At 42.5% G+C, this 27008-nt stretch overlaps 1 protein-coding gene across 6 annotated transcripts in view; it reads left to right on the forward strand.

The window, feature by feature from the left end:
• Positions 1–23732, forward strand: part of Dnajb14 (DnaJ heat shock protein family (Hsp40) member B14) — a 41380-nt gene extending 17648 nt beyond the window's left edge. For all 6 annotated transcript variants that reach the window (XM_059266318.1, XM_059266324.1, XM_059266321.1 and 3 more), the window contains 6 exons: positions 6010–6155; positions 17133–17318; positions 18774–18868; positions 19577–19686; positions 20142–20314; positions 23502–23732. In XM_059266318.1, the coding sequence (XP_059122301.1) occupies positions 6010–6155; positions 17133–17318; positions 18774–18868; positions 19577–19686; positions 20142–20314; positions 23502–23626 (835 nt within the window). In that variant the 3' untranslated portion in view covers positions 23627–23732. The remainder of the gene's footprint in view (positions 1–6009; positions 6156–17132; positions 17319–18773; positions 18869–19576; positions 19687–20141; positions 20315–23501) is intronic.
• Positions 23733–27008: the final 3276 nt, after the last annotated feature.

Raw genomic sequence — 27008 nt, forward strand, 5'->3', positions numbered from 1 at the left:
TGTCTATCTATATAAGATAAATTGTATATATAAAGTCCCCTTCTGGGACCAATTATGGAACATTCTTTTAAGTGAAATCCCTAAGTTATTTGAAATATTTCAGTCAGTCCCTTGTATGTAAGTTGCCTGGTTGTGTAGTATATGTAAATATATATTCATAGCAGACTTCATAAATGTGGCTCTAGTGAGGCAGCAGATTAGAGGCCAGAACTTGTACCTTGTCGTTTTGTGTTTTGTTTTATTTATACACAAGGGATTTTCCTCAGGAAAGTGCACTGTCTTGATAGAGAAGATGATTATGCAAACAAGTTGCTCAGTAACAGTTTGGCTCAGTGGGGAGAAGCCACGCAATGGTACTGCACCCATTGCGTAAGGGCAGAGTTACAGTAAGACTGAAGAAAAACGGTGTAACTTTGCAAGCGAGCAAGCAGCCTGTGCCATAGGCTCTGGGTCTTTGAGTTGAAATAAGTTTTAAAAATAGAGGAAAATGAATTTTATTTGAAGTTTTAAATACATCATTGTAAAACCATTTTGTATTTAAACATGTCCAGTCAGTGTGCAATCTAGCAGGCAGTTATAGTCAGCGCCTGTGACTGCTGTTCAGCTCTATCTTACTTGAATAACAGAGACCGGAATTTCAGATTTGGGGTAAGCTTCAGTCTCCGCTGTCTCCCTCTGCCCATTTGTTTGTTTGTTTGTTTGTTTGTTTAGACCAGCTCTTGCTGCATAGCCTAGACTGATCTTGAACTCATGTTCCTTCTGCTTCAGCCTCCCTGCAGAGTGCTGGGATTGCAAGTGCCAGACTATAGTGCCTGGTCCCGCTGAATTTCAGTTCTTTAAATTAGAGGAAGAGAAATTACAGTTGTTAGATACATCAAAGGAATGATGCCTTGACCCAGAAGTGTTTCCCTAAACACCAGTTAAATTTGGAGCCTATTTATTTATTTGAGATAAGGTCTCACATAGCTCAGGCTGGTCTAGAACTCTCTGCAGCTGAAGATGACCCTGATTTTCCGATCTGTCTCTACCTCCTGAATGCTGGGGTCATAAGTGTTTGCCACCATGCCCAGTTTATGCCATGCTGGAGACTGAACCCAGGGCTTCATGCATGTTAGGCAAGCACTCTACCAACTGAGGTATATCCCCAGCCACTGGAATCAATTGAAATGAACATCTATAACACATTTAAAAGGAGAGAGGGAATTAAAAAGTGACTTTCCTCTCCTGCCACTGTATTTCCAATCCACCAAAGGAGGCATAAACAGTGGACGAGGCAGGTCCTGTGGGCCTCCCTTATATAATACTTTCTTCCCAAATAGGTGATGGGGACCCCTGTCTTTTAAAGTTGTTCAGAAAGAAGATTTACTTTGGTTTATGTTTCTGGTACAGTGGGTGGTGTGCATCTATGTGTGGGTTTCTTGCTGGCAGAGTTCCAAAACAGCACGGGGGAGAATGCACATGTGTGTAAATGACCTGTCCTTTAAAGCTTCTTTTTAAAAGTTTGTTTTATTATTAAGGACGCAGAAAGTTTGACTCTTTCAGAAAAGAATGAACTAAATACATGGCAAACGCTTATTTCAGCTAGCAACTTGACAGGACCTAGAATCACCCTGGAGACAGACTCATCTGAGCACATGTGTGAGGGATTTTCTAGAGTAGGTTAACTGTGGTGGGCAGATCTGTCTGGGCAGTACCCTTCCCGGGCTGGACTGCATAAAAAGGAGCAGGCTGAGCAGTGGGCAGTACCTTCCTGGGCTGGACTGCGTACAAAGGAGCAGGCTGAGCAGTGGCCAGTCAGCGCTCTCTGCACTTCAGTGTGGTCAGGCTCCACATCTTCCCTGCTGTGATGGGCTTCCCCACCAGTGTGAGTCAAAATTGCTTTCTGAGCTGCTGTAGTCAGGGATTTGACCACATTAACAAGAAAAATAACATATATCTGATGGAAAAGCTGTGATGTGAGAAAGTAGGGTGTCTTAGTCATTGTTCTGTTGCTATGAAGAGACACCATGACCACAGCAACTCTTATAAAAGAAAGCATTTAATTGGTGCTGGCTTACAGTTTCAGAGGTTTAGTCCAATGTCTTCATAGTGGGAAACTTGCAGCACACAGGCAGATACAGTGCTGGAAAAGGAGCTGAGAGTTTTACATCCAGATCTGCAGGCAGCAGGAAGCAAGACTCTGGGCCTGACTTGAGCATTTGACACCCAAAGCCCACCCCCAGTAATATACTTCCACCAACAAGGCCACACCCACTCCAACAAAGCCACACCTCCTAATCCCTGTCAAGTAGCACCTTTCCCTAATGACCCAGCATTCAAATATATGAGCCTATATGGAACATTTCTGTTCAGACCACCACATATGGTAAAAAGTATACGATGGAGCACTACTTGAAGTGTGTAATTGTCCTGGCTAGTTTGTATGGCCAGCTTGACACAACCAAAAAGAAAGAGGGAATCACAATGGAGGGTTTACCCAGATAAGATTGGCCTGTGGCCATATCTGTGGGAAATTATCTTGACTGTTCATTGGTGTGGGAGAACCTGTTGTACTGGTTAGTTTTATGCGAGATTGACACAAGCTAGAGTGATCTAAAAGGAAAGAATCTCATTTGAGAAAATGCATCCATAAAATCCAGCTGTGGAGCATTTAAAAATTAGTGATTGATGGGAGGGTCCAGCCCATTGTGGGTGGTGCCATCATTGGACTGATGGTCCTGGGTTCTCTAAAAAAGCAGGCTGAGCAAGTCACGGGGAACAAGCCAGTAAGCAGCACCCCTCCATGACCACTGCATCAGCTCCTGCCTCCAGGTTCCTGCCCTGTTTGAGTTCCTGCCCTCACTGCTTTCGATGATGAACTGTTAAACGAACTGTGAGTGAAATAAACCCTTTCCTCCCCAACTTTCTTTTGGTCATGGTGTTTCATCACAGCAATAGTTACTCTAAGACACCAGCCTTCTAGGGGAAGGTTGTATTATGAAAGCTAGCTGATCATGAGTGAGCCAGGGTGAGTGAGGTCATAAGCAGTGTTCCTGTGTGGTCTCTGCTTCAGTTCCTGCTTGAGTGCAGGATTTCCCTCCGTAACTGACTGACTTACCTGGAAGTGTAGGCTAAGATGAACCCTTTCCTCCTCAGGTTCCCTTTGGTCTTGAAGCAGAAAGCAAACTAGAGTGACAGTGTACAGCCAGTCCTTACCTTCACCTGTAGTCCTCATGGACTGCACCTGGTACATAGTAGATGCTCTGCAGTGCTGCCTTCCGCCACCACACCTTCCCTGACACATAGTTCTAAACATGTCTAGGAGAAAGAATCTCCAAAGGACTTTCATTTAGACTGTTTGTTGTTTTAAAAATGATAAGCGGCACTGGTTACCATGTAGTAAGATCATGAGGCACGAGCCACGACAAAACCCAGTCTCAGAGCTTTATTGGGGTGGGGGGAAGCTCGTGCAGAGAGCAGAGAGAGAGAGATAGTGGGGGAGGAGAGAACAGAGAGGAGAGAAGAGGAGTCTGGGTCCGGGTTTTTAAGGATTCCCATGCACATGTGCAGGTAGCTTACAGAGCTACGCCACACATGCGCTGATTGTGTGACCGCCTTGCGCGCGCGCGCAATGGGCAATCACGAAGCACATGGATGACATATGATGCAAGACCCTTGCTTAGCTCCTGAATTGCGCATGTGCGGTCATACAGCTGGAGTGGCGGCAGAATCCTAACACTGTGGCCTTAGTTAGGGCTTCTGTTGCTATGATAAAGACCACGACAAAAAGCAACCTGTGGAGAAGAGATTTTATTTTACCTTAGAGCTTTTAGTCCATCGTCCAGAGACCTTAGGATAGGAACTTGGAGACAGGAACTTGATGCAGAGGCATGGAGGAATGCTTCTTACTGGCTTGCTCCTCATGGCTTGCTCAGCCTGCTTTCTTATAGAACCCAGGACCACCAGCCTAGGGATGGCACCGCCCATAGTGAGCTGAGTCCTCCCCACCAGTCATCAATCAAGAAAATGTACCACAGGCTTGCCCACAGGCCAATCTGAAGGGGACATTCTCTCAGTTGTGGTTCCTCTTCTGAAATGACTTGTAGCTTGTGTCAAGTTGATATAAAACTATGCAGCACAATTGACCCTTTGTCAACCTAATGCACAAACACATCACTGTGAAGCCATAACTTTTCTTATTGTCCCCAAGATATCATTAATATCAATATCACAGCATAAAACATATTCCAAGCTTTAAGTGTCTCAAAATCTTTAAAAATTCAAGCCTTAAAAATTCAGTCTCGGGCTGGAGAGATGGCTCAGAGGTTAAGAGCACTGACTGCTCTTCCAGAGGTCCTGAGTTCAATTCCCAGCAACCACATGGTGGCTCACAACCACTTGTAATGAGATCTGGTGCCCTCTTCTGGCCTGAAGGGACACATGCAGGCAGAATACTGTATACATAATAAATAAATAAATCTTTAAAAAAAAAATTCAGTCTCTTTAAAATGTCCAAAATCAGCCAGGCATAGTGTTGAATGCCTTTAATCTTAGCACTCTGGAAATAGGGGCAGGCAGATCTCTGTAAGTTTGAGGCTAGCCTGGTCAACATAGAGAGTTCCAGGAAACCAGGCCTACATAGAGAGACCCTATCTCAAAAAATAAAATATCCAAAGTGTCTATAAAAGTTCAAATTCTGTCAACCGTGGGCTCCTGTAAAGTAGAAAAATAAGTTCATTACTTTTCTTATTCCAAGAGGAAAGAATCAAGGCACAGTCAAAATCAGATCAAAGCAAAACCGAAGTCCCTCCCACACTGTAAAGTTCAGTGTCAGGCTTCTGGGACTTACAATCTTGTAGGCTCCAATGAGCTTGCCATGGCACATGTAGGGTGTCTCCTAGACTGAGGCCAGCTCCATGCCACAGCTGCTGCTGTTCTTGGTGACCATCTCCAAGGAAACTAATTTCTGTAACTGTACCCTTCTCCTGTTTCCTCTCATGTACGCACTGCATCATGGGTACTTTCATTAGAAAGGGAGAGACAAGGTGCCCGTTGAGTACCAAGCACTGTGATGGTAAAACCTGGCTCAGTTCTTTTTGAATTGGTCTGTGAGGTTTTTTCCTCTTGGGCTCCCCCCTCCCCGCCCTTTCCCTTTCCTCCCCCATCCTTCCCAGTTTTGCCCCTAGTGACCAGCTCTCCCAGTTAGCTTACCTGTTGTCATGCTCTCAAGACACAGAATATGGAACACAACTAAAGTTATAAAATGTTGTACAAAGACATGCACGTTTCCAGAGCCTCCCCCGTGCATGCTGTGTGCTCTCTGCCACTGTGCTCCGCTCCCAGCCCTTACATCTGCCTTGGCTTTGGGGATGTCAGGTACTTTGGTTGTAGGATGTTGTCATCCTAGAGTTTTCAGTGTTCTCCTTTCCCTTCAGTATTTCTCCGCTTTCCTGATAGGTTTTCAACACTCCAGACTTCAGTGAATAAACCCTTGTAAAGACGAAGCACATTAAGTAATCTCTAGGAATGGACTGATGAAAATTGGATGTAACATGTCTTCTTTAATCCCCGTTATTAATTTTGAATGATTTATTAACACAGGACCCTGGGTCTTTTTTAGAGTAACTCATGTAAAATCTTGGTAGCCGTGGTGTGGAGTTAGCTTGGCTTGGCTTCAGATGGGAGACCATGTAGCTTTGCTCTTGTGCTTGGCTAGATCTGCACTGTGCACTAAGACTTCTTACAGTGTTTACTCCTTAGCTGTGACGTGCTGTTGAGGAGTCTCTTTCACTCTAGTTACAGTGAGTGCACTGCCCTTCACCTGCACTCACCATGGGCTATACTTCTGTAGCTTTGATAAACTATGATGTGGACATTCTCATGGCTGGAGGAATTGTCTGTTTACCAAAGAGAATGGCGCAAACAGCCTAGATTGGTCATCACACCAACAGATATTCCTTATACCATTCTAATAGAGAGTGACATCATGCTCTTGCTTGAAATTTATATCATACCCTTTCTTGTCCACAGCATAAACAAGTGTAAAAATTACTATGAAGTTCTTGGAGTTACAAAAGATGCTGGTGATGAAGATTTGAAAAAAGCTTATAGGAAGCTTGCTTTGAAGTTTCATCCAGACAAAAATCACGCCCCTGGAGCCACGGATGCTTTCAAAAGTAAAGTAACTTGTAAAGCTTCAATAAGGTCTTTTCTAGACTGCACTTACAGTGTTTCAGAATGTGGGATTCTGCTTTTCTTCTGGTGCATTTAGAAACCAACTTAAGAATGTCTACAATCCTTTGGAACTTCAGTACTAGCTTCCACTCCCAGCCAAGTCAGTGCAGAATGGCTGGTATTCGCAATGCTAAGTAACTTTTCTCCGTAGCATGTGTGCCTTGTAGTTTAGTTTGAGGAGGTAGATTGATGGTGTGCATTCACTTCCAGCGTTGACATCTGGCTCCAAGTCAACTGAAAGTGACAGTTTTAATGAGTTTTTCCTGGACACGGTGTAGAACCAGGATTTCCTAGACAGTCTGTTCTAGGGATGTTGGTATATCTAGGGATGTTTTTATATTTCTATGACACCTGGTCAGGTTTTATGATGCTAGAGTTTAAACTCAGGGCCATGTACATATTAGACAAGCATTCGGCTGCTGAGATGCATCTCCAGCCCTGGGGTTTATGAGCTCGGGTCTTGCTGTGCAACTCAGGTTGGCCTTGAACTTAACAGTCTTCCTGCTTTGCCTCTGAGTGCTGAGGTCACAGGCATGCACAGCCAGGCACAGCACAATTCTCCATTCTTTGTGTGTGTTTCTAGTAATATGATTCCTTTTGTTTCTTCAAAATTGATTTCTTATCTCTAAGTTTTGGTGAGTTTGGTAAGTGTTATATAAAATGTGAATAAATATTAGGTAACTGATTTTGTAATTTTCTATTTTGCATGTTGTAATGAAAGAGACATGACTGTCTCTTCTCTCCATTACCCTTCCCACCTCCTGTTTGCACATACTTCCTTTAACTTTACCTTTCCAGGGAAGCACTCTGTGGCTTCTCTCTGGCAGATAGAGTTGCTGGCAGTAGGACTCCTGTGCCTTGGGCTTATTATTAAATAAATGAACAATAGCAATAATTTCATGTTTTGTTATGTTTTCATTGTAACGGTTAATGTGTTATCCATAGTGAAACATGGAACTTGGTGATTGTTGAGTCCTGTGAACTTGATATTCATAGAGCCAGTGTTTTGGTGGTTTCAGTAGCATGCTGGGGTCTTAGAATGGAACAAAGGGGGTACTTGTGTTTTAAATGTTTCAAAAAAGAAGACTTGATTGGTCCTTCATTAAAAAATACCATTGCCGGGCGGTAGTGGCACATGCCCTTAATCCTAACACTTGGGAGGCAGAGGCAGGCAGATCTCTATGAGTTCGAGGCCAACCTGGTCTACAGAGTGAGATCCAGGACAGGCACCAAAACTACACAGAGAAACCCTGTCTCAAAAAAAAAAAGCAAGAAAACCCCAACTGTTCTTGGGGATTTAGCTCAGTGGTAGAGCGCTTACCCTGGGTTTGGTCCTCAGCTCCTGGGGGGGGGCAAAAACAAAAAAACATTAAAATTGTTTATGATCCAGGCATTGTGGAACATGCCTATAAACCCCAGCTTTCAGGAGGTAGAGGCAGGAGGATCACAAGTTTGAGGCCAGCCTGTTCTACGTAGCAATTTCCAGGCCAACAGAGCTATGTACTATAAAATTGTCTTTCTTTCCCCATCATAGCCGGAGAGAGAAGTGGGGAGGGGAAGGAGGGTATTTGTTTACAGAACAGTTTTATTTGTTGAAGGAAGTTGCCAAGGACATGCATTTGGGAATTGGTAATGTACTCCAAGGAAAGCACTGCCAAAGCTGTGCTTGTGGAAAAGCACAGTGGAGTTTCCTTAACAGTGGCGTGTTGGAAGTGTGGGGAACTGGGGGCGAGCAACAGGGCTCAGCAGGTAAAGGCACTGCCACCAAGCCTGGCGACCTGTGTGTGAGTCCGGGACTCATGTGGTGGAAGGAGAGAACTGATTCCCACAGGTCGTCCTATGACCTGCACACATGTATGCACACACACACAGAAATAAATGAAATAAAAAGTTAAAAAGAAGAAGTGAGAGGAAACTGTATTTTAACAGTTCAACATTATGAGTTCAAATGGTTTAATTTAAACATTTTCTTGTGGTCTCATGAGCCCACCAGACTCTGGTGGTTAGTTCCAACCCCATGACCATACAGGTGGCCCTGGTTAAACTCAGTGGGTCACACACAAGAGAGATACAGTGTAGACTTTCCAGAGGAGGAGCATCCAGAGGCCGAGGAGTATCAGCACTCAGCACGTGTATAAAAGTGTCAGGACCAATTTAATACAATTACAACAGACTTTTTGTTTCAAAATAGTTAGAAATATTTGTGTGATCCAAGTGTTTGAGATGGCCTGGTGTTGTCAATAACCCTTCCTGGACTGGAGAGATGGCGCTGTGTGTGGTTCAAGCATGATGCTCTTCCAGAGGCCCTAGGTTGAGTTACTACCTGTAACTCCAGTTCTAGAGGATCTGACACCCTCTTGTGGTCCTCACAGGCACTGCACCCATGCGGTACCAGCACCCAGGCAAAATACTCACACACACACACAAGTAAGTAGTAGTGATTCTTCCTGATGTTGAGAATAACTGTTAGGTTTGTCACCTGGTGTCGTAGTGCACACCTATAATCCCAGCACTTGGGAGGTAGAAGCAGGTGAAACAGGAACAGGAATTCAGGGTCTCCTTGGTTACATAATGAGTTCAAGGTCAGTCAGAGTTACATGAGAAACTATGTCAAAAATAACAAATAAGCCAAGTGGTGTTGGCACATGCCTTTAATCTCAGCACTCGGGAGGCAGAGGCAGGTAGATTTCTGTGAGTTCGAGGCCACCCTGGTCTACAGAGCGAGATCCAGGACAGGCACCGAAACTACACAAAGAAACCCTATCTCAAAAAACCAAAAATTAAAAAAGAAAGAAAGAATAATAAACAAACAACCTGGAGAAATGGCGTAGTGGTTAAGAGCACTGGCTGCTCTTCCAAAAGACCCAGGTTCGAGTCCTAGATCCCATATGATGGTTCATAACCCATATGCTGTCTATAACTGCAGTCTTATGGTTCCTGTCGCCCTCTTCTGGCTCCTGTGAGCACCAGTCATGCCCAAGGTGCGCAGATACATGCAGGCAAAACACTTAGACACGTAAAATAAAAGTAACTTTAAAACAAACAAAAAAGAACATTAGGCTGTCTGTAGCTGTGGTGCTGTAGCAGGGTGGTAGAATGTTTGCCTCGTGTGCACAAGGTCTTGTATTTGGTCTCTAGTAACACACACACACACACACACACACACACACACACACACACATACACATACACCCTCAAAACCCTGAAGGATGTTAAACTAGTTTCTCTCACTTGTGCGTCAAGGTCATGTGAGCATTATTGGTCTTATAAAAACACTTAAGAGTATAGGTGCTTGTATTGCAGTAGTTGCTGTGGCCCTTTTGAAGCAGCCAACAGCACAAATGTCCCAGGCAAAGCCAGCCATGCACTCAGTGGGGTTTCAACGATGGTTTTAAAGGTTGAATGTTATATATTCATGGGTTAATGCCCTGCTTTGTAAAGGAGAAATGATACTGACTGATCAGCATGCTGGGAGATGATGCTCTCCAGGGAGAGGCTCACTTAGCCAGTATACGGGGTTATCTATACATCAGGACGACAACTCACTAGCTCCTGCAAGATCAGGATTGGGAGTGACAGAAACTCCAAACTGTCACCCACAGATTTTCAGTGAGCAAATGAAGTTAGCTGGCTTGCAGCTGTGGCAGGCTTCATTCCTATGTACTTCCTGAATATCTGATTGTATTCTTAACCAGTCTTCCGTTTGGAGATATCACGCTGTTTCTCCTAAGCAGAGGCAATGTTTTATTGTTTTCTTCTTTGTAAAAAATCTCCATTTATTTACTTATTTATGTGTGTGTGTGTGTGTGTGTGTGTGTGTGTGCACCCACATGCCTGCACATGTGTTTAAGTGTGCTCACATTAATATGTGGGTGTCAGAGGACAGTTTTCAGCAGTGGATTCTCTCCTTCCACCATGTGAGTCCTGGGATTGTGGCAGGTGCTTTTACGTGCTGAGCCGTCTCACTGGCCTCCACCTTGGTCTTCATATGAAAACTAAAGTAGAGTTTGATCACACTGAAACATTTTTTTTAGAAAGTGGAAATCATTTGCATTTGATTTTCCTCATGAATAGAAAAATAAACATAATTAGATTAGGGACTTAAGTTAAATGTTACATTTGTGTTTTTGCAAGACAAACAAATGCTCCTAAGGACAGTAGACTAAATGTGGCTATTTTGTTTTTCCATGAAACTTGTTCAGTTTACCAAAGCAGAGAAATATTTACTGTGCAGAAGAACTTTCACAACATACCTAAACATGTTTTTACAAATTATTCTAGTGACATCGATTCCCTCTGTTCTCTCTGACATAAATACCATTAAAGCATAGCTGGACTTGAGTTGGGTGTAGCTCAGTGGTGCTTGTCTCTCATTCACAAAGCCTTTAGTTCATTATCTGCTGTCACCAACAAACAAGCAAAACACAACACAACACAGCACAACCCCACCAAACTAGTGCAGATTATCTTCAAAGACCGAGGTATGTCAGAGATTATTTGAACACATTGTTACATCGTCAGCATAAACGTGAGTGTCATAGCAGAGGGCATTAGCTGTTTGTTTCATAAATAATTATGATCATGTGCTATGACTAGTGCTAGGTTTGGTAGTTTAATATTAACATTGTAGACTCAAGAGCAAATCTTTCAGAACAAAGAAGTTAATTCTACCTTTGGGACTTTTTTCTTATCTTAAGTGAGGGATTTGAGGTTCCCTCATCCCCACAGAATTTGTAACTCAAAAAAGGGAGATTTGCTTCACACAGAACATTCGCAGCGTAGTGAAGCCTAAGATCTGGCAAGCATTTTGTTGTTTTTCATTCCTGTTTTTCTCCTTTTTGTTTTCATTTAATGTTCATTAAAATTCCCGTGAGACCGTACTTCATGTCACATATCTATAATATCAGCACTTGGGTGATAGAGACAAGAGGCTCAGGAATTCAAGGTCACCCTCAGATACATGCAGGCCAGCCTAGGTTACATGAGGCCTGTCTTAACCACATCTTCTCCCACAAAGTGAAATAGTCATGGGGCTAGTGTCTTGTTTCGTAAATGAGAAAATGGAAATTTAGACAGATCGACTTATTCCATTTCTCCTAGGAGACTGACTGTAATTAAATACCCAAACAGAAAAGGATGACTGAGGAAAAGTCAGAAAGACAAACAATGCTGGGCCTGTTGTGAAAACTGTGATCACAGGTCCTTGAGAGACTAAGGCAGGAGTGTCTGCAGAATGCAGAAAGCGTTCGAGGCAGCTTGGGTAACTTAATGAGAGCCCCCACCCCCTTTATATTTTTAAAGATCTGGGTATATAGCTAATTGTTCAGTACCTAGCTAGCATTTATGAGTAATCTATCCCCAGTACCATGAAAGAGAAAAGAAGATGAAAAATGAAGAAACGTTAGGATGAGAGTCATTGGAGAATCATTCATATTGTAGGTGAGAACTGTTTGTTGTGACGACGTGTTTGATTTTCATGGTTAGAGAAGAGAGGGAGGGTCAAGGCTTGGATGTGAGAATGAGGCAGAGTAGTTTAAACACCAGTGGCCTTTTGGATAGAGTAGATAGTTTTGTCTTTATTCCTCATACGAGGCAGGTGAAAGCTTGAACATTATACAATGAACAGGTCAAGTGGGCATAGGAAGACTGAAAGGTGGTGAGAAGATCTGTGAACACAGTACTCGGGACTTGGGAGCAGTGTGGTGGGGACACCCGAGTGTCTGGTAGATCTGTCCTTACATGTTCCAGATTAGTGATGGGGGACTTAGCAACCCCCAAACACCGAAAAATATGGAAGGAAAAAAAGTAATAACTGTTCTATAGTGTTCAAATACTACAGAAGAAACTGGCTGGACAGTGACCCATACTAGACCACCCGCCCTTCCCATGAGGTAACAGATGTTCTAATCCCCTTAAGGGACGGTGACGGAGGAGGAGTTGAGGGCTTCACCTTCCTTCCTTCCTTCCTTCCTTCCTTCCTTCCTTCCTTCCTTCCTCCCTCCCCCCCTCCCCCCCTCCCCCCTCCCTCCCTCCCTCTCTTTTTTAACTATTTATTTATTATGTGTAAGTGTTTTGCCTTTGTGTGTGTATGTGCACCACGAACATGCCCGGTGTCCTCATCACATCCCCTAACTGACTTAGAGATGGTTGTGAGCCACCGTGTGGGTGCTGGGAACTGAACCCAGGTCCTCTGTAAGAACAAGTGCTCTTCACTGCTGCACGTTCTCTCCAGCCTCAGTTTCCATTCATGCTACACAGTCTCTTTTACCTTTGCCACCCTTCCGCAGTGTCAGCGGGATGATGTGGGGGCCACACCCCTGCTTCTCGGGAGGTGAACAGACGTCCTCCTCCCCACTGGAGTGGCGTATTAGTTACTTTCACACCAGCTTGACCAAATACTTGACACATATAACTTAAGGGGAGGCAAGATTTATTTGCGTATATGGCTTAAGAAGTGTGTGTCTGTCGTGAAGGGAAAGTGCATGGCATGCCAAGGCTGCTCACATAACGGTAGCTAGAAAGCAAAGAAAAGAGGTGCAGGAAGGAAGCCAGGATAAGATACAGCTCTAAGGCATGACTCACATGGCATACTTCCTGCAACTGGGCCCCACCTCCTACCTCAGCACCTACCAATAATGTCAACACGTGACTCCATCAGAGGCTAATCTATGCATTCAGTCAGAGCCTTCATGTAGTCGTGGAAGGTCAGCACAGACACTGGTGGGCTTTACCAGTCTCCTAGGCAGTTTTCAGTCTAATCACGTTGGCAGTTTAGATTCACCATCACAAGGGGAATTAGAGATGGCATGGTGACCACCATCAGAAAGGACCAAAGCTCATGGTGTCAGTAAAACCACATGGAAAGCAGCCGTGAGGCTCCCTTCTCTTTCTAGCCAGGAGATAACTATAATCCTAATATGAGTCTGGAGACCCCATGTCTTCCCAGTGTTAGTGAGGAGCTCCCCACACCCTCACCTACTGTGGATGATTGATTGATAAATAAAACGCTGATTGGCCAGTAGCCAGGCAGGAAGTATAGGTGGGACAAAGAGGGAGAATTCTGGGAAGTGGAAGGCTGAGGCAGAGAGACTCTGCCAGTTGCTGCAATGAGAAACAAGATGTAGGGATAGTAGTAAGTCACAAGCCATGTGGCAATGTATAGATTTATAGAAATGGGTTAATTTAAAATAGAAAAACTAGATAACAAGAAGCCTGCCACAGCCATACAGTTTATAAGTAATATAAGCATCTGAGTGATCATTTTATAAGTGGGCTGTGGGACTGCGGGGGCTTGGCGGGAACTGGAGAGAAACTCTGCAGCTACACTCACCTCGTGTCCTCAGAGTCTGAAGGGGGAAGGGACCTGGATGTCTTTCCTCCCTGAAAGCAGTGAGGTAGTGTCCCCTCAACACTGGAAGAAGTTAAAGTGCGACGTTCAAGACTCAGAGCCTCACAATAGACAAACAACAACAATGCACTTGGAAATCTCTTGTTCCAAGAACCAGGACTCGCATGGAACTTTGAAACTCAGTCTGTTAGACACCCACATGGAGAGGACAGAAAAGTCAGAACTGCTTAGCTAAGATGTTACTGTAGCAATGATATAGATATTCTGAAGAAGGAATGTAAGTGAGCTGAAACAAACAAGATCGGGAAAGAAATACAGAATCCGAACAAAGTGGAAATTCATTATCAAAAGTAAAGATCTGAAATACCTACTAATGAATGAATGAAAGAAAAGGCAGAATGGGTAAAGAACGGATGAACTGTAAAACAGAAAAGTAGACACTTCCCGTCTGAACAACGAAGAATGTGATGGAGAGCTGAAGAAGCGGCCTCAAAGAACATGAAGCTGTAACAGAAGATCTAATACTCAAGTCAGCGGGGCTCTAAGAATGGGGGAGACAGGGCTAAAAGTGCTAACAATCAAAGTTTGGAGACTTCTCAAACTTGACCAAAAATTGCAAGGTTTTATATATGAGAAACTGAATGATCCCCACGCAGTTAAGCCAAAAGAAAGCTACAGCAGAGACATCACAGTTAACCTTCTGGAGATTAAGACACAAAGTTGTACTCTGACTTCCACGTGCGCACAACACATACACACACACACACACACACACACACACACACACACACACACACGAAATAAGTTTAAAAAAATTTAAGACATGAAAGTAGAAGTGGGACCAGTTGGGAAGAAAAAAGGATTAGTGAGAGTGGGTGGGGACAAGAGGGAGTGGGTGGGGACAAGAGGGAGTGGGTGGGGACAAGAGGGAGTGGGTGGGGACAAGAGGGAGTGGGTGGGGACAAGAGGGAGTGGGTGGCTAATGGGAATGGATGTGATCAAAATACATTATGTTTACACATATGGAAATGTCACAGTGAAACCCATTGTGTATAATTAATGGATGCTAATAAAAAGCTTTTAAAATTATTAAAAAAGTTGTGAAGGGTCTGGGGAGGGGACTCAGTAAGTACCCTGAGTTAGATCCCTGGAGCCCATGTTAAGAAAAGCATGGATGGCCGCACACACTCAGAATCCCTGCTGGGTCCCTGGGCCTACTGGTGTTGAGTCCAGCTTACATGGAGCTCAGGTCAGTGAGATTATCTCAGAGTCTAAGATGGACTGTAGCTGAGAAACAATGCCAAAGGTTATCATCTGGCCTTTACACAAACGCAAACACAGATGCTTGCACATGCACAGATCCATCCATCCATCCATGTGCCACACAACACCAAACACACACACACACACACACACACACACACACACACACGGAGTGACATTTTCCTGAAGATGGTTTGCACATGGCAAAGGCCCATGAAAAGATTTCAGCATCATTAGCCACTAGAGAAATGCAGAGTGAAGCCAATATCCGGTAGTGCTGTGCACCTATCATAATGGCTCGCACAGAAAAGTGCATTGGCTCCCTTTAAAGGCTCTGGGTACAGAGAATAGATTATTCATGTATTGCTGAGGAGAAGTAAAATGAGAATCATTTTGCAGAACAGCTTTGGAAGTTGATCAAAAAACTAATTCTAAGCTACCATACAATTGAGCAATGCACTCCTGGCATTTATCCCAGAGCATTGAACATTTACATCTATCCATAAGCCTGTAGTAAAGGCATATAGGAACTTTAGTGTGATAGTCCAAACTAGAAAGAGCCCAGCTGTCATTGAGGGGATGGGGAGTTGAGCCAACAGTGCTATAGCTATACCATGGAGTACTATGTAGTACTAGAAATGAGCACACTTCTGACATGCAACTAGCTGGATCTGTCTGGATACTGAGCTCATTGGAAGAAGCCAGTTCCAAAGAGTTTCACTTATATGAAGAAGTCCTATTTTTATATTGTGTTATTTGTACAACATATGTAGATATAGATATATTTGTGTGACAGTCTTAATGTGTAACCCAGAACTTCCCACTGTCTCAGTTTCTCACATGCTGACATTATAGGCATGCATCCCCAACTGGGCCTTCAACATCCTCCAAATGATAAAATTAGAGAAGTGGCCAATGTTCGGTAGTTATCAGGAATTGAAAAGAGGCAGGATGAGCAGGAATTGGATGTGGCTATAAAGAGGCCCCCTTAGTGCCAGTGAGATGATTCAGCTAGTATGAAGGTGCTTGCCATGCAAACCCAGTAACCCAAGTTCCATTCCCAGAACCCACAGAAAGGAGCTCAGAAAGATCTGACTTGATCAGGTTGTAGCCATGGCCTACGTGTCCACAACACACATCATGCACACACACAAAGTGAAGAATTAGAGTACTTGAAAGATGGCTATAGAATGTTCAATGTCTATTGACTTAATGTCAGTACTCCATTTAGGATATTTTGCTATAATTGATAAGATATTATAACTAGGAGAAATTAGGAAAAAGGTGTAGAGGATCTCTATTTTATATTTTAAAACTGTGCATGAATCTATAATTACCACAAAGTAAAACATTTGAAGAAAAAAGTAATTGAAAGGTCTTTTTATGTGCAAAAAATGACAGTGAGGTAGAAATGACCTTTGTAAAGTTTTGAACACCAAAATAAAATTTGTATTTAATTCTCTAAATAACAAGATGCTGCAAACATTCCTGATTTTTGCACATGCACTAAATGAGTGAATAGTTCAAGGCTAGCCTAGGCTATATTGTGAGACCCAGCTACAAAACCAAGCACAACAGCAACAGCACGTAAGACTTTGTGCTGGACCCTTGAGCATTGCAACAGAGGCCTAGACAGTCCCTCCTCTCACATGGGCTTTCTATATAAGGAAAATAAGTTGATCAGAAATAAAATGGGGGGCAGTGTGCAAAACGAAGACGGAGATTTCCATCGGAGATGTCTTGGAGTAGTAGATACGCATATTATGCTGAGTGTTTGACCTCAAACAATTTACTTAGCAAGTGAGCCTTGGAAAGTGGAAATACTAACCAGCGAAGTGCAGAAATAGTAGGTTCTCAATACATGATGGATACCACTGCAATTGTTTTGAACGGTCTTGTTTGTAAGGGCGGCCTTGAACTTTTTATCCTCCCGCTTTAGCTTCCCAAGTGCTGGGATTAAAATTATGTGGCCTCCATCCGTGGTGTGTGGGTTGAACAATCTTGAATGGCTCAGCTTGAGAACTCAAATTGGGGACGGGGTTTTAGAGGCCATGGTGCAATGGTGCAGGGAGATAGAGGGAAATTCCTTTGTTTCCAAGGCAGTGGGAAGATTTGGTTAGCACTCAAAGCTTTATTGAGAGATAACATGTGATGTTGCAAAATATACATATAACACTGAAAAGTCGTTACCATTTTGTGATTTTTATCAGTTGGTTTCAACTCATATTTGAGTTGATGATGCTGAATGTGAGAGAATTTTCTACCGACTAAAGACATTGCTTTCCAATGCTGCTACTTGCTTTTTTAGAGATTGGAAATGCTTATGCGGTTTTAAGCAATCCAGAGAAACGAAAACAGTATGACCTCACAGGCAGTGAAGAGCAAGCTTGTAATCACCAAAACAACGGCAGGTTCAACTTCCACCGAGGCTGTGAAGCTGACATAACACCAGAGGACCTGTTCAACATCTTCTTTGGTGGTGGATTCCCTTCAGGTATTCCGAGTTCATTTTATTTCCTCAGCTAAACTTCCTAAAGATCTCCAGCGTTCTCATCTGGGCTTTGTTCTGTTTAAAGACAGAGTTTCACTCTAGTCTGGAACTCACTGTGAAACCTGGGTTAATCTCTAATTTACAGCAACCCTCCTGCCTCTGTCTCCCAAGTGTTGGGGTTACAGGTTTGAGCATGAGGATCTCCCCTGTTTTTTTCTACAGTGTTGGCTTCCTATCAAAGGAGGGATAACATTAAGAGTTGCCATTGTTACTAAGTCCGTCTTTTTCCTAGAGAATAATTATAAGAGTTGAAGAGTGCAGATGACTTGTCTTATAAAAAACTGAAGAAAAGGAGTATAGGCGGGAGAGCCAGAGGCAGTATTGTAGTGGTTACTATTAGGGGAAGCATCTGGTACCCGGGTTGAGTGATTGACATATGTGCCCTAGACTGTTAATGCCAATGTGTGTAAAAGTCTTCATCTGCATTTTCACTGAAGTAGTAGACAGTCTGATTAATACATAAACTTTTTAAGTTCCTTTTTATTATGTTACAGTAGGAGCAACCACTTAAACAAGGCTGACAGGAAATGTAGTTTTCCACTAAATGAGTAGATCTTGCAGTGCTGGCATAAGTAGTATAAACTCATGTTTTCACTCACTGCAAGTTGTTTGTGTGGAGATACATTTAAGAGTAGTTTCTTTAAGCTCTAGGCTTGTTTATGGCATTGACTTAAGGTACTGAGTAAAATGTCCCATTCAAAATGAGAATTTGACCCGAGAGCGTCTCTTAGTATCATAGAGAAAGACAGTTATCATTGAAGAGACATTTTTGCAGAGCATCCCTGAGTTGTAAAAATACAAGTGAATGATCAAAACTTTAACCTGTGTTTTGACAAGATAGAATACATTACCTCTGAGAAAAGTTACTAAAACTAAGAATTTTGACTGGAAATATGTTGGGAACAGTCAGAAATCTTTGAAGCGATAATTTTCTTCTTGATAGTTAATTTGCAGTTTTCTGTTAGTTAAAACGTGGTTTATTTTGTCAACAACAGCCGTTTCTGCTTCTCCACCCCACTTGAAAACAAATCGAATGGCCGTCTGTGATCACTTATACTTTAATATGTTAGCATTTAAAAACATACATTGTTATGCTCTTTGGATTTCTAGATGTGTTTGATTTTTTTAAGTACATCAATCAGAATTTTCAGAATAAAGACCTAAGGTTTGTAGGAACAATCACCAACAATGATGGCCCTTCATGTAGGTAGCATTATTAAGGAACTCTTAGCCACATCTTCACAAAGACATTTAGAAGGTTGGCTGTGGTAGCTCATATCTGATTTGGAAGGTGGAGGCAAGATCAGGCAGTAAACATTCATTGCTCAAAACAAACAGCCATTAATTTTGTTACTTTTTTAAAAACTTGTTAATTTAACCTTGTTTTGAATTTTCTAGGTAGTGTACACTCGTTTTCAAATGGCCGGGCTGCTTACAGCCATCAACATCAGCACCGACACAGTGGACACGAAAGAGAAGAAGAAAGAGCAGATGTATGTTTATAGTGTGATTGTAAATCTCCAAATGACAAATTCTAGTTCAGGAAAGCAATTAGAATCGACTAAAAATAGGGCAAGTTGTTTTAGGAAATAATGAGTTTTCTCTTAGCTCCAGTGTTCAAAAGAGACTCAGAAGTCCTGGGAGAATAATGTAGGTGTAGGAGTAGAGGTCAGGGTCGGGGTGGTGGCAGTGTGGTCCTTCTGGTATTGCAGAATTCTGACAAAGGTGTATCTTTATTTTGCATGTTCTGAAGGTGGCTTCTTTTTATTGATCCTGAAAGATTTAGAAATGATGCGCAAAACCTTAGTTAGAAGTACCTTTGCCTTTGCTTGGCTCTAATGCAGGCATGCCTGATGGCCTGTACTAATTAAGCTCCTTGTGTGGAAAGCTGAATGGAAAGGACACTAAACTAGACAGGAAGAGGCCTGAGCCCAGCTCCGGCATGCATCGACTCCCCTGCTAAACCTAGGTGTCTCGGTGTGTGTGACAGGAGGGGCTTCCTTATCTCTAAAACGAGGTCAGAGGAGTTGTGCAGCCTGGGAGTTTGGATTTTAGGGATTATAACAGGAAGTTGAGTTTATTCAGCAGGTTTGAAGGGACTGCCCTAGATGGCCACAGACGTCCTTTGTACCTGTAAGAGTGTATGCAACCACTGGATTGTGACAGTCATCCGACACTGCTGTTCTCTGATCTTTTCGTAGGGAGGGTTTTCTGTGTTCATCCAGCTGATGCCCATTATTGTGTTGATCCTCGTGTCCTTGTTAAGCCAGCTGATGGTCTCCAACCCTCCTTACTCCTTATACCCCAGATCGTAAGTAGCTAAGTGAATTCTACAAAATTTAGTTGTTGCTGTTTCTTTTCTTCCCTTGAAGGGCCCTTTGATGCTTTTAAGTGCCAACTCTTTTACAAGAAAATCTCTAGTTTTAAAAATAGTTACCATAAGTAGTCCACTGTGAGTAAGGACAAAAGTGCTATGTTTGAATTTGAATTTAATGTGGTTAATACATTGATATGAAAGACAAAAAGGAAAAGGGGAAAATAATTGGTCTTAGGCTCATGTCAAAAGGTGGGGAATGACTTAATTAAGTGATGGGAAGATAAAGGAAGCTTCACCAAAAACAGTGTACTCTGTGAAAAATGTTGAAGCAGTTTTCACGAATGTAACTAATGCTGATGTTAACTTTAAATTACTTTTAATTTTGCTTCTTGATTTGCATATTAGGATGTAGCCTTAATTAAAAGAATGATTATGTATCTCTTTTGCAGTGGATCAGGACAAACTATTAAAATGCAGACAGAAAACTTGGGCGTTGTTTATTACGTCAGTAAGGACTTTAAAAGCGAATATAAAGGAACACTATTACAGAAGGTAGAAAAGAGTGTGGAAGAGGATTATGTGACTAATATTCGAAATAACTGTTGGAAAGAAAGACAGCAGAGTAAGTCTATCAAATATTTTTAACAGTTTAGAAAACGTTTTAGAGTCTTTGGAATTATTGTTGTAGAGTTCGCTACTTAAGAAGGGAAATTCCCTGGTTTATAATTGGAATCCAGTACATGACTGAGCAGTCAGCCCTCTACGTTTGAGGCTTCCCTCACCCATGGATTCAGTCAGTTGTCAATCAAAACTGTGCAGAAAAAGAGCAGCTGCATCTGTCCTGAACGTCTGCCAGTGTTTCTTGTCATTGTTCTCGAAGCTATCCACTGTAACAACTGTTTGCGTGACATCTCCACCAAATTAGGCAACCTTAGTAAGATGGAGGCAACAGACACAGGAGCACATGTGTAGGATATGCAAACACAGATGTTTTGTGTAAGAGACTTAAACATCCTTGTATCTTAGCATCTGGAGACCCTGGCATCAATCTAACATGTCTATTGGGGGTTGATTGTAATGATTTTTATACGTGTAGCAAAACATAAAAATTGACACAGTGTAAGAACTTACTAAATGGTTCTTGTCTTACTGTGTTTTTTTGTTGTTGTTGAGTAGATAGCCTTACACAATGCTTCTTCCAATCACACATTATCTAGAAGACCAAGTTACTTGTTAAACTAGTTGCCTTATCATCATAACATATTATTCAGTAAGCATTTAATATACTGGCTTGTACCAGTCAGTGTTAAGTGTTATTTAGTATTTAGTTATGGTTTATTTTTGTTAGCATATGTCTTAGTTAGGGTTTCTATTGCTGTTAAGAGACATCATGACCATAGCAACTCTTATAAAGGAAAACGTTTAATTGGGGCTGGCAACAGGTTCAGAGGTTTAGTGCATTATCACCTTGGCAGTAAGCATGGTGGCATGCAGGCAGACATGGTGCTGGAGAGGTAGCTGAGAGTTCTACATCCAAATTGGCAGACAGTAGGAAGAGAGAGTAACACTGGGCCTGACTTGAACACTTGAAACCTCAAAGCCCACCTCCAGTGACACACTTCCCCCAACAAGGCCTCACCTCCACCAGCAAGGCCACACCTCCTAATTGTGCCACTCCCGATAAGCCTTTGGGGGCTATTTTCATTCAAACCACGACAGCATATATTAATTATACATAATACTGGGTCTCATTGTGACATTTAATGCATGTATATAAAGTATTTTGATCATATCCACCTCCCATTACCAACCTTGTTCTCCTCACACTCCTGTTGATCCCTCCCTCTTTTCTTCCCAGTTAATCCTCCTGTGTTCCCCTCTCTCTCTCTCTCTCTCTCTCTCTCTCTCTCTCTCTCTCTCTCTCTCTCTCTCTCTCTCTCTCATGTGTGTGTGCTGCTTTTGGAGCATGGGTGTTTACAGGAACATGGGCATCTTAGCAGTGGTTCTGTAACACCACTGAAGAAAATCTCTTTCTCCCTCAGCATCCATTAACTGCAAATAGCCCCTCATGGAGGGGAAGGGCCTCATGATGCTCTCCCCTACCAACCTTTAACTGGGTACAGCTCCTCAGAGAGGGGTGGGGCCTTCCTCTCCCTCCATGTAAAAATACTGATGGACCCAATGTTGTTCAGATCTTGGAGATCACAGCTACTGTGAGTTCATGAGAGTGTCAATGATATCATGCCTGGTGGACATCGTTCCACAGCCCTCCAGCCTTTCCAGCTCTTCATTCCTTCCATTCTCCCTGAGCTTCAGAGAGGATGATAGAAATGCCCCGTGGTGGGCTAAGTCTTCAGCAGTCACTTAGGCTCACTGTTTTGATCATTTATGAGTCCATAGTAACCACCACCCACTGCAAGTAGGAGCTTTCTTTTCAAAGTTGATGGCATGTTAGTCACTGGGTGTAAACAAGTGTTTAAAGACCAGTTTGTTGTATCCATTTAGCAAAACAACAGCATAGCTTCTCCAATTGGGCCTATGATCTCGCAGCCACAGGTTTTTGACCAGGTTTACGTTCCAGATGTGAATTCTTTCCTGTGGAGTAGACCTCAACTCCAATCAGAAAGTGGTTAGTTACCCCGTAACAACCATGGCACTATTGTATGATGGGCACACACTGCCTAGCGGATTAGTAGAGCAGTACCCAGCATCCACAGCTGAATAAGACTGTTCCCAATAATTCTCCACCAGTCTGTATAGCTCCTTTTGTCATTATGAAAGTTTTCTGGGAAGGAGGAGGCTTCCAGCTCAATTATAGTTTGATTCACCTATGACCAAACCATGTAATATGTTCAGCTGTAGGGTCTTATCATCTAGCAGAATTATGGTTATTTTTTCAGGTTGTGTAGGGGCAGTATTTGCATATATGTGGAGGAATGCTGTATTTTCCAGTATTTCCCCATGTGTGAAAGCACACACAATGCTGGCACTTCGGGTGCTGATGCAGAAGGACCACAAGTTTGAGGCCAGCTGGGGCTATGTAATGAAACCTATTCTCATGAAGAAAAAAAGCGGCGGAAGAGGGGGAGGAGGAGTTTGCTTTAATTGTGTTGTTTTGAGGGGAGGTGAGACACGGTTTCTCTGTGTAGCCCTGGCTGTCCTTGCTCTATGGACCAAGCTGGCCTCAAACTCACAGATCCATCTGCCTCTGCCTCCTGAGTGCTAGGATTAAAGGCATGTGCCACCACCACCCGGCTTAAGTTGTGTTCTCAACTGTTGGAATTATCACAAACCACAACAAACAGAGCCACGGGCAGTCCTGGCTTTCAGGAGATGTTTTAGAAAAGGCTGAGAGGGTATTCCAGAGCAGAGCCTTAGCCACTGGGTGAAGGGGAAGGGCTCTGGGAGGAGATGGAAGGGCTCTAACCTTATTTCTTGTTGGTGCTGGTTCTGTGTGCTAAGCTCAAAGTGAAGTTATATAAAGGAAAAGCCTGATGGGTGTGGTGGTGCATACCTTTAATCATAGCACTCAGAGGCAAAGGCAGGAGGATCTCCGAGTTCAAGGCCAGCTTGGTCTACATAGTGAGCTTTAGGGCAGCCAGGTCTGTGTAGAGACCCTGTCCAAAAAATTTTTAAAAGAAAAAGTCCGAGTGAAATGGTTTATAGGAATTATACTTGATTCTTTCTTTCTTTAAAATCAGTTCAGAAAAATATTTATGCATATATATAAACTTCTCAAAAGTGGTTTTTAAATTCAAGCAACTAAGGTGATGTAATTCGTTATTAACTAGCGAACCTTTTGTGTACAGAAACAGATATGCAGTATGCAGCAAAGGTGTACCGTGATGAACGGCTGCGGAGGAAGGCGGATGCTCTGAGCATGGACAACTGCAAAGAGCTTGAGCGACTGACCAGTCTCTACAAGGGGGGATAAGCTGGAAGTCCTGCTCACTCCTTTCCATGTACTCTGTCTTTTCTGTAAATTTCATTTCGCCATGAAGCCGAAGAAGATTTGATTAAAGACTAAGCTGAGTAGTTGATTTCTGAAATCTTGGACTGTTAATGATCTACTGGCTCATTTCAATAGTAAGAACTAAAAACTAAATATTTTAGTATGCTTCTGCAATTACTTTCACTTTAAAATCTTACATGATTCCTTATGATGTCTGGAGAGGATTGTCACACCTGTAGCAATTGCCAGTTTTAGTGATTCTCCATTATTCCTTTGCCATGTAAATATTTTTAGAATGATTTTGTGTATATAGGAGCGCTTGCCTTTTATTTAAGTTACTTTAGCCTTTAGCTCCACAAGACACTTCGTTTAGGCTGATGGAATAAATGTCTATGACACAGCCACACTTCCCATTAGGTGACTGGGTGTGTGGAGTTGAAACAATGAATTTTTTTCAAAAAGGAAAAACAAAACTTTATGTAAAATTTGGTATCAGTGTAGAAGGAATTGGCTTTTTTAATATTGTTCTTGTATTCCAGAATCTGTAATGAGATAAATGAACTGGTGTATACTATCAGTATGCTCTTTAGTCTTATGAATTGCTAAGCCATACATAGGAACAAAATGCTATAAGATAGATTTTAAAGAAAATATGACGATAAATATTATGCTAAATGAGTTTTCAATGGTAAGTTGCAATTTTTCCATTTACAATTCTGGTAATTAAAAGTTAGCCCCAAATGTTCATTAATGTGTCTTTCAAGGCTACTGAAGTTTATGAAGCAAAAGATGAACTTTCTTCCCGTGGAAATTCAGTTTCATGGAGATGACTGAAGCAGGACCCCAAAGCAAATGAATTCTTCTACAAATAAGTAATAAGAACACAATGACCACTAATACCCAGCTTCGTGCCTTCACAAATGTGGCTGGCTTACTTGATGGAGCGTTATCTGTTGGGCCACACCCAGCCCTGAGCAGCAGCTAGAGCAGTGATGGACAGTTGTCATCGGCATTCTGAGCTAAGCTCCACTTACCACCAGGCAACTCATCAGCTCTTTAGAATAAACTCCTTCTAACAAAATCTGTCATGTATGGCGGGAAAACAGAGCGAGGATTTGAAGTTTTGGTGCTTATTGGGTTTGAATTGATTTCTGGTCTTGGGTGTTCAATGGTAGTGATGGCTTACCGATTTTGCTACATACAGTTAAAGAATTACAGATTACATTTACATTCTTGGTAGTTTGTTGTCATCCTCCCATCCCTTGCTCAAGAACGAGACTGTTATGTAGAGTGGCTTTGGGCTGTTGCTTAAGGATTCTTTTTTAAATATTGCTCATTTATGTCCTCTGTTGAATTTTCTTTAAAATGGTCTCTTGTATTCTGTTGTCAGATTCTTCAGTAGAAATACCTGATTATAATAGTGGGTTAAATTACACACATTGTTTTAGGAGCCTGGACAACCCAACCATGTCTAGAAACACGACCTTTAAAAATAGGAGTGCTGCGCCGGGCGGTGGTGGCGCACACCTTTAATCCCAGCACTCGGGAGGCAGAGGCAGGTGGATCTTTGTGAGTTCGAGGCCAGCCTGGTCTACAGAGCGAAGATCCAGGAAAGGCGCAAAGCTACACAGAGAAACCCTGTCTCAAAAAACAAAAAAACAAACAAAAAATAGGAGTGCTACAAAGAAAGGAAAGGTTCCTTTTAAAGTTTGCACATAATACATTTAATGTGAAACTATTAAAATGCTGCATATCTAGTCATCTTTAGTAAAAACCCTTTCCTCACCATCTATACATATTTTGTTACTCTCTAGAGAGAATCTTGACTTTTCTAGATTCTGAGGAATAACTTCAAAGGACCATGCTCTGCGGTGGCTGCTTCTACCTCTTGTGTCTGTGTCGGTCAGTTTTGGTTGCCTCTTGCTCGGGTTCTTCTGCATGCTCTCACGAAGGCTGAGGGCTTGGTATAGGAATCACTACTCTTTACTTGGAACAAACCTGGGGCTGAGTTTCACACCAGTGTCACCCTCACAATCCCAGGGCACTCTGGGCCTTGTTCCCAGAGCCTTCCGAGTTCTGATCTGCTTCCTTCAGCAGCCTTCCTATCTGATGGTTAGCCTGAGTTAGTGCTGTCTAGTTCATGTGAATGGTTTTCTAAGGTTGCGTGCCTCTACATAGCTGTTTGTATTTCTACTTCTTTCTCATTAGAATCTTCTCCAGCTGTCATTTCAGCGTTCAGTTGCAGATTTCTGAATCGCATCGAACCATTATTATCCTTTAACTTCTCTGCATTTCCGTCACCTGCTGATCTTGTTCTCTGGTACAAGATGATGAGTCTTAGTGCTTCTCTTCTCAGAGTCCTCTGGTCCTCGAGGAGGCTGCCATGCTGCTTTAGTGATGCTTTAGTGCTTGCTCATTGGGTCACTTTCTTTTTTTATTTTGAGTCTCACTGTGTAGCCCTGGCTGGCTGGAACTCACAGTGTAGACCAGGCTGGCCTGGAACTCAGAGATTGGCCTTTGCCCCACCCCACCCGTGCTGGAATTAATGGCATGTGCTCCCACACCTGATAATAAAGTGGGATGGGTTTTTTGTTTGTTTTTTTGTTTTTTTGAGACAGAGTTTCTCTGTGTTGCCCTGCCTGCTCTGTAGACCAGGCTGGCCTCGAACTCACAGAGATCTGTCTGTCTCTGCTTCCTGAGTGCTGGGATTAAAGGTGTGCACGTGCACCACCACCTGGCCATAACGTGTATTTTCATTCAGAGGAAACATACTTTTTCATTTCCCATGAAGATCATGGATTTCCTGTTTAATTAAACATAGACATTGAAATATCCATTTCAAATCTCTAGTTTTTAAGCTGTGACAACTACATTCTTAAGTTTCTTGTTGATGTAAGTCCTCTGCTCTTACTTCTAAGAGTGTCATAAATCCAGTGCACTGTTTTAAGTCTTCTTTTTTCTATATTTTATCTAAAGATGACATGTTGTCACACTGTTTCAGCTCAGTAACTTTCCTTAGTTGTTCCCTTTCATCTCCAGCCAGATTTGCACCCATCAGCCCGGTCTGCTCAGCTTTCCACCTTGCTCTCTTAGCACGGCCTTTAGCTTAGAACATTCAACTTCAGGCTCTGTAAGTGACTCAGCCTCCGGTCATTCCTGTGATTCTTGCAACTGTTTGAAATTGTTTTATTATAAATGTTATTTATTCTTATATTTATAGTGTATACGTGTGTGTGTGCGCGCGCCATGTGTGTACATGTGCCAAGGTGCACATGTAGAGGTTAGAGAACAATTTGTAGGAGTAAGTTTTCCTTTTATACCTTGTTCACTTCTGCAGAGTGAACTGGAGTCTTCAGACTTGTGC

The sequence above is a fragment of the Peromyscus eremicus genome, chromosome 6, assembly GCF_949786415.1.
Source record: "Peromyscus eremicus chromosome 6, PerEre_H2_v1, whole genome shotgun sequence".
Taxonomy (NCBI): domain Eukaryota; kingdom Metazoa; phylum Chordata; class Mammalia; order Rodentia; family Cricetidae; genus Peromyscus; species Peromyscus eremicus.